The sequence below is a fragment of the Mastomys coucha genome, unplaced genomic scaffold (assembly GCF_008632895.1).
Source record: "Mastomys coucha isolate ucsf_1 unplaced genomic scaffold, UCSF_Mcou_1 pScaffold16, whole genome shotgun sequence".
Taxonomy (NCBI): domain Eukaryota; kingdom Metazoa; phylum Chordata; class Mammalia; order Rodentia; family Muridae; genus Mastomys; species Mastomys coucha.
In genome coordinates, this window is record NW_022196898.1 from 18,012,769 (window position 1) to 18,024,515 (window position 11,747).

Consider the following 11,747-nt stretch of genomic DNA (forward strand, 5'->3'; position numbering starts at 1 on the left):
TAGAGGCTCACAGCCATCTATTGAACTGAGCACAGGGTCCTCAGTGAAGGAGTTAGAGAAAGGATCAGAGCATCACTTTCACCCTTTTCTAGGGTCACCTCTACCTTTTTCTGTTTCTTGACTTTTAATTGGGCCTACACGAGAGAGTAAGGTATTTTCAAAGGCACACAGAACATCACATTTCTCTTCAGTTGTCAGTGCCTTGGCAATTTTTCATTCCCATCATTTTAGAAATGAATGAGAAGTCTTCTTACCCACAGGAATTTCTCCACCTGCTACCAGAAATAAGGTAATTAAGGGCTAGATTCTCCTAGGAGCACATTCAGAGATCTTTAGACTCTGAAAATTAGATTCCCACTCAGTTACAGACTTCAGCCCCTCCTCTGCTTGCCCCTCCCGCAGCCAGCTGTGTCCATTTCATTTCTATGATGTCCCAGAAATGAGACCAAGAAGATCTCAAAACCACATCCTGGGAAGTGTTTATTTCAAAATTTGTAAAGAACAAAATTCAATATGATATTTACCCTAGACAAACTGGAATGTGGATAAAAGACGTGAGTTATTATAACCGGTCTTTGCTACTTTGGGCCTTTTTCTTTTTCCCACCCTTTATCTTCCCCCATCCCTGTCAGTCCCCATTTCATCCTATCATTAGATGGGAGAGAAAGAAGGATAGAGAGGAGAAAAAGATCTCTGAATATATTTTTTTTCTTCTTGTTTCTTCTTTGAGCACAACTACTAACAAACCACAACCAGTACCTCCACTGGCACCAACACCAGAGACCCTTGACCCCGCCCATTGAGGCTCACTGATACACCCTCTGAAAAGTTCACAGAGTTCTAAACATCACACAATTGCAGAAACTGTCTGAAGCTGGCAAAACCATGTCTCAGCCAGAGCACAAGGCAAGTCATGGTGAGTTGCTGTGGAATTAAAAACAAAACAAAACCAAAAAAAACACATTCTTATCACTACAAGTTGCCTTTTCTGTTCAATTACGGGAGAGGCAGACAAAGAGAGTAAAGTGTGGATCTTACCATATGAGCCTGTGTAAAATGCCTTGGACATCAGGTTTTGTATTTAGTAGAGAAGCTAGACAAACACATCTGTCTTTTGGGACCTGTGCAACAAAGAAACTCAGCTACCTCCACCACTCTGTTGTCGGGGTAATATCCTCAGAGTTTAATCTAAGAAGCAAAGTTTAATTTGCTTTTCTTGTGATACCTTATTTTGGCCAGAGGATGGCTTATGCTACTGTAAGCATAAGAGTAAGGGGGTCAGAGGACAACTGAAGAGTTGATTCGCTCCTTCCACCTGTGGGTCCTGGGGATTGAACTCAGATCATTGTGCTTAGCAGCAAGCACCTTTACCCTCTGAGCCATTTCATCTACCCGACTCTTTTATTTCTTGAGAAAATCTGTTAGTTCTGCAAGTAATTCCAGGTGTCTGTGTATACAGTCACTTCATTGTTTTAATTCAGAAATACTCTTTTACAAATTTAAATATTTTCAAAAATTCCCCATTTATTTTTTACTGCTTTTAGAATGATATTCCTTCACACATGGATGGTCATATGTTACCACTGAATACCTCATTGCAGTGGTATTCTTAGATGGAAACTAACCTTTATACACATACTACCAAACTATTTCTATGTACCATATTTTTAAACACTGGATGTACACATACAATAATATAAATTTCCTAAGTCCGAGTCCACCTGTCAAATTGTAATCAGTATAGAGCTGGGCACATCACACATTTCTAAGAACATCATAGCGGAGTTGGGCTTTGTAAAAGGCATTGTGAACTGAATCATCTAGCTGCTTTCATTAGTATATAACAATTGTGCATACATATGAGTTACAGTATAATTTGATACATTGATGCATGCAGGATAGAATCAAAGTGTAACACTCTGTTCCTTAAACACTTGCCAGTCATTTGTGCTGGAAACTTTTAACCCCTCTCTTCTTTATATTATTTTGGCACAGTCACCCTACTGTCAGAATTTGCTCTTCCTAAGGCACTGCAGAGAGGTAGCCGTTATCTAGTCTGCCTCTATTATGCCTGCCCACCCCCAACCCCTAGAAACCACTATTCTGCCTGCTTCATTGAAATCAACTATTTTTAGATTTCATGTATGAGTGAGGTCGTGTGCATGTCTTTCTGTGCCTGACTTACTTCACTTACCATAATCATATTCAGATGTATCCATGTTGTTATGCTTCTAAAAATGACAGGATGACAGTATATCCTTTAATGGATGAATAATATTCATATATGTTTTGTCTTTATCCATTCATCCATTGGCGAACACATTGGTTAATTCATACTCTGGCAATTGTGAATTGTGTTGGAATAAACATTGAAGCATAGGTATTTCTTTGTCATACTGATTTTTTTTTTAAACTGTAGACCAAGTGACAGGGTAGCTGGTTCATAGAAGTTTCTATTTTTCCTACTGCTTCCCACAATGGCGGCACCAGCTTCCATTCATACCCTCAGTACATCCAGTACTTGTTTGACTTGTCTTTCTGTCTAGGATGAGATCACATCTTATTGTGGTTTGAATTTGTATCTTCTTGTTGTGAGTGATGGTGAGCATTTTTTTCTATACACTTTTTGGCAATTTGAATGTCTCTGTTTTGGAAATGTCTTTTCAGAAAATCTGTTTAAATTGTTTTGTTGGTCTGCTTTTCTCTGTCTCTCTGTATCTCTCTGTCTCTGTCTCTCTCTTTCTCTCTCTTTCTCTCTCACTCTCTCCATCCCCTCTACCTGCCCTCTGGCTCCTTCCATCCCTCATGAACAACTCAACTATGTTTTGACCCTATGTTTCTTCAGAAAGGCAAACAGGCCTATCTTGTGAACAATGCCCTAGGCCTGATAGCTTAAGAGAAAAGTTATTTATTCCAAAGAATCCCAACCACTGGGGATGGCTTTGAAATGTTCTTCCTGCCCTTGGATGTGTGAGTTTTCACTGTAGGAAGGTCTATTTGGTGTACTTTTCCAACAGTATAAGAAAAAGGGGCCAAAGCATTTTAGCATTTAACCAAGTACAAAATTGGAGGCCCAAACTGGTAATATGATACAAAAAAATATTTTCAGAAAACGTGCAGTATACTTTACTGCACACAGGACCTTTGTTTCAAGGTGACATAGATTTTTCTTAAACATCTAGTTAATTTTTAGAGAGCACAAACAGCATTTAAATAATTTAGCAAAGACCACCATGGTGCCACTGGGTCTCAGCTGTAGCTCCTATCTAGAAGAGAACCAGGAGCTCAGCTTCTCGCAACTTGACTCGGGAGGCTAGGAAAGTTTTGCAATAGCCCTTTCTTTTCCTTATGCAGAAAGTACAAGTACAGATGACTGAATGAAAAGAAAAGGAAATATAGTTTGTGTAAACATTTACATTTAATTTTGTCTTAATTTCTTGAGGCCCATTATGTGTGTATCAAGGCGCGTAACAGCTTTAAGTTAACAATACAACAATGCATCATTAAATGTACACCAGATGTTCCTGTGTTGGTACCTATTACAGAACACCCTCAATGTGCCTGTCAAGGGGAGGGGGAAATGTGTGTTCTCCTTTAATAACCAACACTAACCCATCAAAACACGAAGCAATAACAGAAAGTCTCTGACACTTTGCTTTGATAAAATACTGCCTGGAAACTCATTAGTGTAGCAGGCGGCTGAGGAGGCAGCAGACCCAGTCTACAGCCGCATTCCTGGGGAGCTGAGTAATAAAGACACTGAACAGAAGGTTAAGCCCAAGGATTGAACTGCTGATGCACTGCGAAATGATGGGCACATAGGCTGCCCTTGTGAATCACAAATACTCGGGACTTGGGAGTTAGATGGAACTGACAGCAAAGAGTATCAGCAAGCCCATTCAGAAAACGGGTAATATGTGTTTTGGAGGATCATAAACCAGGATGATATAAAAAAGAGTCGGAGCAGATGGCGACAGGAGCGTAAACATTCTAAACTGTTTTTTAAGGGAGCTTTTTATGGGACATGCGCATTTGGATCATGGAACGGATTAAGAACGATGGAGTTATGACTAGTTCTTTGCTGCTTTCCCTGTCTGATTAGTTTACCTCCCAGAGAGCAGTTACTTAAAGAGGCTTTCATGGATCCACTGCAGCAAAGCCAGCAGAGATGTGGTACGTTCCCTGGTGGCTGATAGATTTATGGATATCTCTTCAGACCAAATCAGCATGGGAAAGCAGAGAAGGGGAAGGAGGTGGGAACAAATGTGTATGAACAACTCATGCCATTGCTTAATCGATCCAAATCAACACAAATCTACTTTACTGTTCGGCAAGCACTTTTAATGAATCAAGGATGGCAAATGTTTTAGAAATAAAGCCCAAAGTCTCCCCCTAAATGCTGGAATTTAGAATTTAGAATCCACAAGGTTCACATTCTATGAAGGAAAATATACTCTTTTACCTAAAACGGTGAATTCAAAGTTCATTCAAGGAGAAAAGTCAGAAATAATAAAGTTTAAAGGAACTGTGAACTTGCTCTGAAAAATGTAGAGCTATGTTCTCAAGACTGACATTTTGCCCATTCTCAGGGTGAATGTAGTGCCCATCTCCAGTTTATGGATGAAGCTTAGATCTGTATGGTAGTACTTAATGAAAATGGCTTTCAGAACATTCTAGAGGTAAGGTATTCAGGGTATCATTTTTCTTCTCTAATTCTTCTTTCTTCTTAATCTTCTGTATAAATGAAAATAAAATATGTCGGAGTTTTCGTGATATTACGAGAGTGAGACTTAGCTCTAGTTTCAGCAATGAAACCTCTGTTTGGTACTATCCAAAGCCGTTTGCCACAGCCCTTCAAGGGACCATTTAGTCTCCTCCAAGTGAATCTATGCCTTCTGTTGAGCCTCAGTTCTCTAGGAACTGAGTTGGTAATAGCAGGTATCATGCCACCCACAGGTCAATTCAGCATGAGGCAGAATGGGATGCTTAATGATAAGTTATATACTTTCTCAAAGGATTTCCTGAACCTACCATTTGCTTAGCTTTGTCACTGAGGTATGATTCCTGTAATTGAGAGAATAGAATTCTACCTCCCAGTGAGTGATATGCTGGGTCTTTCAGTACTGAGATTAAAAATAAGGACATTATCATAGATGGTGCAGATTGTAAAGTATACTGTGTTTCTGCAACAAAATTATTAAAATCAAATGACCCTAGAGGCATTTTCTAAATTTTGTTGGTAGGAATATGTTGGTAGGAATATATTAGGAGGGCTGTTTTTCTGAGTATAGGGAACTAAATAGTAAAAGAATAGTTTTGAATAAAAATAAGTCTAGATATATGTGTATGCATTTAAAAATACATACAGAAAAATAAATGAATTACATGTGAACAGCTTGATAAAGACAATGACCACAAGTATATGACTAATTAAATCTTGAGAGATAACAGTTCAGACCTTCAAGAAACCCTAGTAGGGTCCCTCAACAAAGGAATGGATACAGAAAATATAGTACATCTACCCAATGGAGTAATACTCAGCTATTAAAAACAATGAATTTATGAAATTCTTGGAGAAATGGATGGATCTGGAGAATATCATCTTGAGTGAGGTAACCCAATCACAAAAGAACACACATGGTATGCATTCTCGGATAAGTGGATATTAGCCTAGAAGATCAGAATACACAAAGTACAAACCACAAACCATAAGAAACTCAGGAAGAAGGAAGACCAAAGTGTGGAAACTTCATTCCTTTTAAAAAAGGGGAACAAAATACCCATGGAAGGAGTTGTAGAGACTAACTATGGAGCAGAGGCTAAAGGAAGGACAACTCAGAGACTGCTACACCTGGGAATCCCATATTCAATCATCAAATCTAGACACTATTGTGGATGCCAGCAAGTGCTGAATGACAAGAATCTGATATAGCTGTCTCCTGAGAGGCTCTGACAGTACCCGACTAATACAGAAGTAGAGGCTCACACCCATCCATTGAACTGAGTACAGGGTCCCCAGTGAAGGAGCTAGAGAAAGGACCCAAGGAGCTGAAGAGTTTGCAGCCCCTTAGGACGAACAACAATATGAACTAACTAGTACCCTCAGAGCTCCCGGGGACTAAACCACCAACCAAAGAATAGACATTGAATGGATATATTACAGTTTCTTTAACAATCCTAGTGTTTAAGCTCACTTGGGCTGCTATCATGTCAGAGTATCATGAGCAATGCTTCAAGAACATTCATATACTTGTTGACTCTATAACTATGAATAGAATTGTGTAGTGACAAGGTATACACGTGTTCAAGTATGGTAGATAAGATCAGACAGTTTTCCAGTGTAGTTTTTACCTAGTCATACTTCTGCCATCAGCATGGAGAATGCTATTGTTCAACACTCTTGTGTGGTTAGGATGCTGATGTTTTAGCCACTCTGACAGGAGTATAGTGAGAGCTATGTTCACTGATTTATTTTCCCTAAAGACAGAAGAAGCTGAGTATCATTTCAAGTTTACTTAAAATTTGAATATTTTCTTTTATAAAGTTGGTTGTGTAAGTTTCTCACTGATAGATTTATTATTCTTTTTATAATGATTCATAAACAGTTCATTACACACACACACACACACACACACACACACACACACACACAGATATCCTTTTTAGTTGCATGTTGCCGCAGGCCGGCCGATCTGGGCCTCCTTCAACCCGCGGGAGAAACAGGGGTCCTAGTCAGGTCGACAAGGCGTAGGTGACGAGATGACAAACAGAACCGACACAAGGGTGTGTTAGATCTGAATGTATTTGTGTAAGGTAAGAATCAGGCTTAAATACCATACAGCAAACAGGGCAGATATCAAGAATCACATAAGCAGGTGGGGTTTACAGCAGGGGACACAAGACTGAAATCACGTATGCAAATCACCCCCACACCAAGGTCAGCAGGGTCTGGTAGCTAGGTGTGAAGCAGCAGGAAAAGGAGTGGAGCCCTCCCTGTTGAGGTATTTTGATACTCCTAGGCTAATTCTCTGGTTCTACTGGAAGCAATGACCAGGAGGTTTCAGTTTAGTATTTCCTGCTAATTCTCTGGTTCTAGCCTGGGGCAGGCATTGGGGAGTTCCGACCTGACCTAACACTTCTAGTTGAAGTCTTGGAATGGAAGCCCTTCGATTACTCTCTAGTATGTAAAACCATAAACTATCTATTGTCCTAAGGGATGTACTCGACCTCTATTGCTACCTCTGGGAAGGCAGTATCCTAGAGAGAGATTACACTATGGGAAGCTAGGTGATAAACCAGGATAGGTTAGAAACATTGTGTCGGCCAGGAGACAAATGCCCAATCCTAACTATTTACGAATCATTACTTGGGGTACCTTTATGCCTAATTATGAGGCCGTGTTGACGATTGGAAAGACTGATCTGGAACACGTCTGAGTTAGGGGATACCAGCGACTAGTCTGAAATCCAGGAGGCACAGAACCCCTTTTGGGGTCTTATTGCCTCTTATACTTTATCAGGATTTTATCCCCGATATTTTGGATGTGACTGGAGTAGACGAGTGTGCGTAGCAGCATGTATTGCAAATTTTTTCCCATACATTGCTTTTCCACTACATAAATGTGTTTGATGAAAAGTTCTTAATTTTAATGTAATCAGTGTTTCCATCTCTCTAGACATAGTATCATTTTTCCTTTAAAGAAATTTTTACTACACCAAAATAATAAAGATCTGTGAAATATTCTAAAACTTATTGACATGCCACTTTTGCATTTAAGCCAGCATCTTCTTGGGATTGATTAACATTTGCAATGTTCTTTTAAAAAACCATGTTTTCACATATGCATGTGCAATCAGCTCACCACTATACATTGGATGCTACCTTTTACATACTGTAGATGGAGCCTGTTATCACACATGTATGTATGATATGTATGGTTTAGGAATAATTAAAATCTAGAATAAATTAAAAATTTATGGAATGAGCATGTGCTTCCACTCCACTATTTTTTTTAATACTTTCTTCAAAATATTTACATTTTTTTGTAGAGGTCATATATGTCTTTTTGATCCATCCATAGGTATCTGATGGCATGATATCACTATTCATGATATTTTCATCCTTTCATCCTTTTGCTGTCTATGTACAAGGAAACACTGTGATCTTGACAAAAAAACACTTTTTCTGGATTTTTTAATTAGATATTTTTTTACTTACATGTCATATTATATCTCTTTTCCCAGATCCCCTCTGAAAAAAGGAAAGAATAAAATAAAATAAAATAAAATAAAATAAAAATAAAAATAAAAAACAAAAACAAAACAAAAAACCCTGTGTCCTCCCCCCTTCCCCTGCTCACCACCCCACCCTCTCTCACTTCCTGGTCCTGGCATTCCCTTACACTGGGGCATAGAACCTTCACAGGGCCAAGGGACTCTCCTCCCATTGATGACCGACTAGGCCATCCTCTGCTACATATGCTGCTGGAGCCATGAGTCCCACCATGTGTATTCTTTGGTTGGTGGTTTAGTCCCTGGGAGCTCTGAGGCTTCTAGTTAGTTCATATTGTTGTTTGTCCTAAGGGGCTGCAAACCATTCAGCTCCTTGGGTCCTTTCTCTAACTCCTTCCTTGGGGACCCTGCACTCAGTCCAATGGATGGCTGTCTCTACTTCTGTATTAGTCGGGTACTGTCAGAGCCTCTCAGGAGACAGCTATATCAGGATCCTGTCAGCCAGCACTTGCTGGCATCCACAATTATGTCTGGATTTGATGATAGAATATGGGAAGGATTCCCTGGTGGAGCAGTCTCTGGATTGTCCTTCCTTCAGTCTCTGCTCCATAGTTTGTCTCTGCAACTCCTTCCATGGGTATTTTTTCCCTCTTCTAAGAAGGAACGAAGTATCCACACTTTGGTCTTCCTTCTTCTTGAGTTTCTTGTGGAAAAAACCCACTTTTTCATTAATTGCAATTTTTAAATGAATTTGGAGGGTTTTTAAATAGATTTAGTTGAATCTGACTACAGCATTAGTGTAGCACATTAACTGTCAATTAGAGTAAGTATCACCCAGCGAATCTCCATGTGTTTATTACATGCTGGCCACGGACTTCCATGTTGCTCCATGATCTTCCAGCAAAGAGCTTAGTGTCTCCTAAAGCACACATGAGATATTAGGGAAAGACTCACTGTGTGGCAAAACAGCCATGTTACAATTCTATATTTATTTTCTTCCACTTTGGGTTTAAATGGAGAAATTATACTTTGAAATAGGCCTATTGTTGTATTTTGGTTGTATATTTTAGAGAGTTAATGAAAGCATCTTGAAGTTGAGCATGGTGGTGTTGCCCTTTAATCCCAGCACTCAAGAGCCAGTTGTAGGCAGATCTCTGAGGTGAAAGGCAATATGAGCTATACAGTGAAACCTTGTCCCCAAAAGAGAGTGCCTATGTTTCTGAAGTCCTTTCCTGTGTCTGTGCATTGAAAAGTGTTCTCTACTTTCTCTTCTATCAGATAAGGGCTACCAGGTCTTCAGTTGAGGCCTATGACATATTTAGAGTTGAGTTTTATGCATGATGTGAGATAAACATTTAGTTTCATACTTCTACATGTAACAATCCAGTTAGATCAAATTCATTGGTTGAAGAGGCCTTCTCTATGTATATTTTTGCCATTGATTTTGATCAAAATCAAGTGGCTGTAGGTGCATGGGCTTATATATGAGCCATCATTTCTATGCCATAGATGGATATGTCTAGTTTTATTTTAGTACCATGCTGGGTTTACTACTACAGTTTTTTAGTGTAATTTGAAGTCAGGGGTGGTGAACCTCCTGGCATTGTTGTTGTTGTTGTTGTTCAGGATTATTTGGGCTACGTTCAATCATTTGCTTTTCCACATGACTTTTGAGATTATTTTCTCAATTTCTGTGAAAAATTGCATTGGAATTTTTATGGGACTTGCAGTGAATCTGTAGATTGCTTTTAGTAAGATGGCCATTTTCCCGTTTTTAATTCTACGGGCCTATGAGCATGGGAGGTGTGTTATCTTCTAGTGTTTTCTTACATTTCTGTCTTGAGTACTTTAGGGTTTTCATAGCACGTCTTTCACTTTGTTAGGTAGATTTATTAAAGGATGTTTTTGAGGCTATTGTGAATGAGATTGTTTCTCTGAATTCATTCTTGGTGTGTTTTTTGTTAGTATCTAGGTAGGCTATAAATCTGCATGTGTTAATTTGCATTCTGCTACTTTGCTGACTGTGTTTATAGCTTCAGGAGTTTTCTGGTAGAGTTTTTTTGAGGTTTTACATATAAAATCATATCATCTAACAAATACTGCTTCACTATTTTTCCTATCTGTCTGCCCTTCATCTCTTTCTGTTACCTTATTCTTCTAACTAATTCTTCAAATACTACATTGGAATGGGAGGGTGAGAGTAAACATTCTTGTATTATTCCTGATTTAAGTGGAAAAGCTTTAGTTTTTCTCTATATAGCATGGTTTTGCCTGTGAACTTGCTGTATATTGTCTTTGTTATGCTTAGATATATCTCCTATATTCCCTGAGTCTGGTACTTTTATTTTTTTTAGAATAACAAAAAATATTTTACTAAAACATAAGATTTACAAACATTTCCAGATAAGCCATACAAAATGGTCACAGGCTTTTTCTTCATCTTTTGCGGTTGAGGGTTGGGACAGAGAATCTACACTTGCCAGCAAAGTCACAATGTTATTAGTGAGGGCTGTGATATTTATTTAATGTTTCCATTTTGGTTCAGACAATCAAGCTTGTCCATCTACAGCGTCTAACGTGAGACTTGGCAAGAAAGAATATTCTAAAAACCTGGTTAGCTGCATTTAACCACTGCAATTAGATCCTTTAAGGGGAGAGGGGAAAGGAGGCCATAAAATTAAAATAAAACTACTTTCCCCCTAAAAAATAAAATAAAAACACGCATGCCTCTGGCAGCTAACCCTGACAACTACCTTCATTCACAGTGCCTTGTACTTTAACCATGATGGGGCAAGGAGTGAAAGCAGAGAGTCCTGCTTCTCAGCATCTCCCAGCAACCCAGATGATACTTCTGCTTTACAGCAGTGAATCAGGACAAGACAGAGCTTTGCTAATGTGTGTGTAATCACCAAAGATGAAGATGCCTGGGCTTTTATTCTGTAATGTTTCTAAGACTGTGTCCATTAAATGCAAACAAAAAAAAAAGGAAAAAGTTTTGGCAGAACAGGAGAAGTAGTGTACACTTGATGATCTGATCGACTTAAATATTGTTCGTGGCATATAGCCTATTCCACGCTCTTGCTGTCTTTATGGCTTGGGCTTTGTTGATCTTCCACTGCTCAGCTACATCATTCGCTAATGGATCTTCTGGATTAGGAGCACTCAACAAAGCCTGGATTGATAGCAGAACTGTGTGGATCTGCAATGCTGGGGACCTCTTATATTTCAAAATATCTAAACATATTCTTCTCAACTTGTCTACATTAGGATGATAAATTTTGGGCATAAAAAGTACTTTAGGAGAGGAAGCTCCACTCCCAGGTTCCCTGACACACCCAGGATCAGAGGTAAGCAGGAACGAACATCTGTCCCAACACTGGGAGTAACTGGGACCAGCAGGACTAGGCACACAAGAACTCTGCCAGCCCAGTGACTTGGGTGCCTTCAGGTCTGTCTGGGCTGGGGTCCAGAGAAGACCTTGGGCACAAGCTCTGCAGCCAGTCCCACAACACCCAG

At 39.3% G+C, this 11,747-nt stretch overlaps 2 protein-coding genes across 3 annotated transcripts in view; one reads left to right on the forward strand and one right to left on the reverse strand.

Annotated features, from left to right (window-relative positions):
* Positions 1-11,747, forward strand: part of LOC116092976 (IQCJ-SCHIP1 readthrough transcript protein) — a 764,408-nt gene that overhangs the window by 397,530 nt on the left and 355,131 nt on the right. The window lies entirely within an intron of this gene.
* LOC116093998 (ubiquitin-conjugating enzyme E2 N-like) overlaps positions 11,122-11,747 on the reverse strand; it is a 2,944-nt gene continuing 2,318 nt past the window's right edge. Inside the window, exon 2 of the mRNA XM_031376000.1 lies at positions 11,122-11,514. Within this exon, the coding sequence (XP_031231860.1) occupies positions 11,272-11,514 (243 nt within the window). The 3' untranslated portion in view covers positions 11,122-11,271. The remainder of the gene's footprint in view (positions 11,515-11,747) is intronic.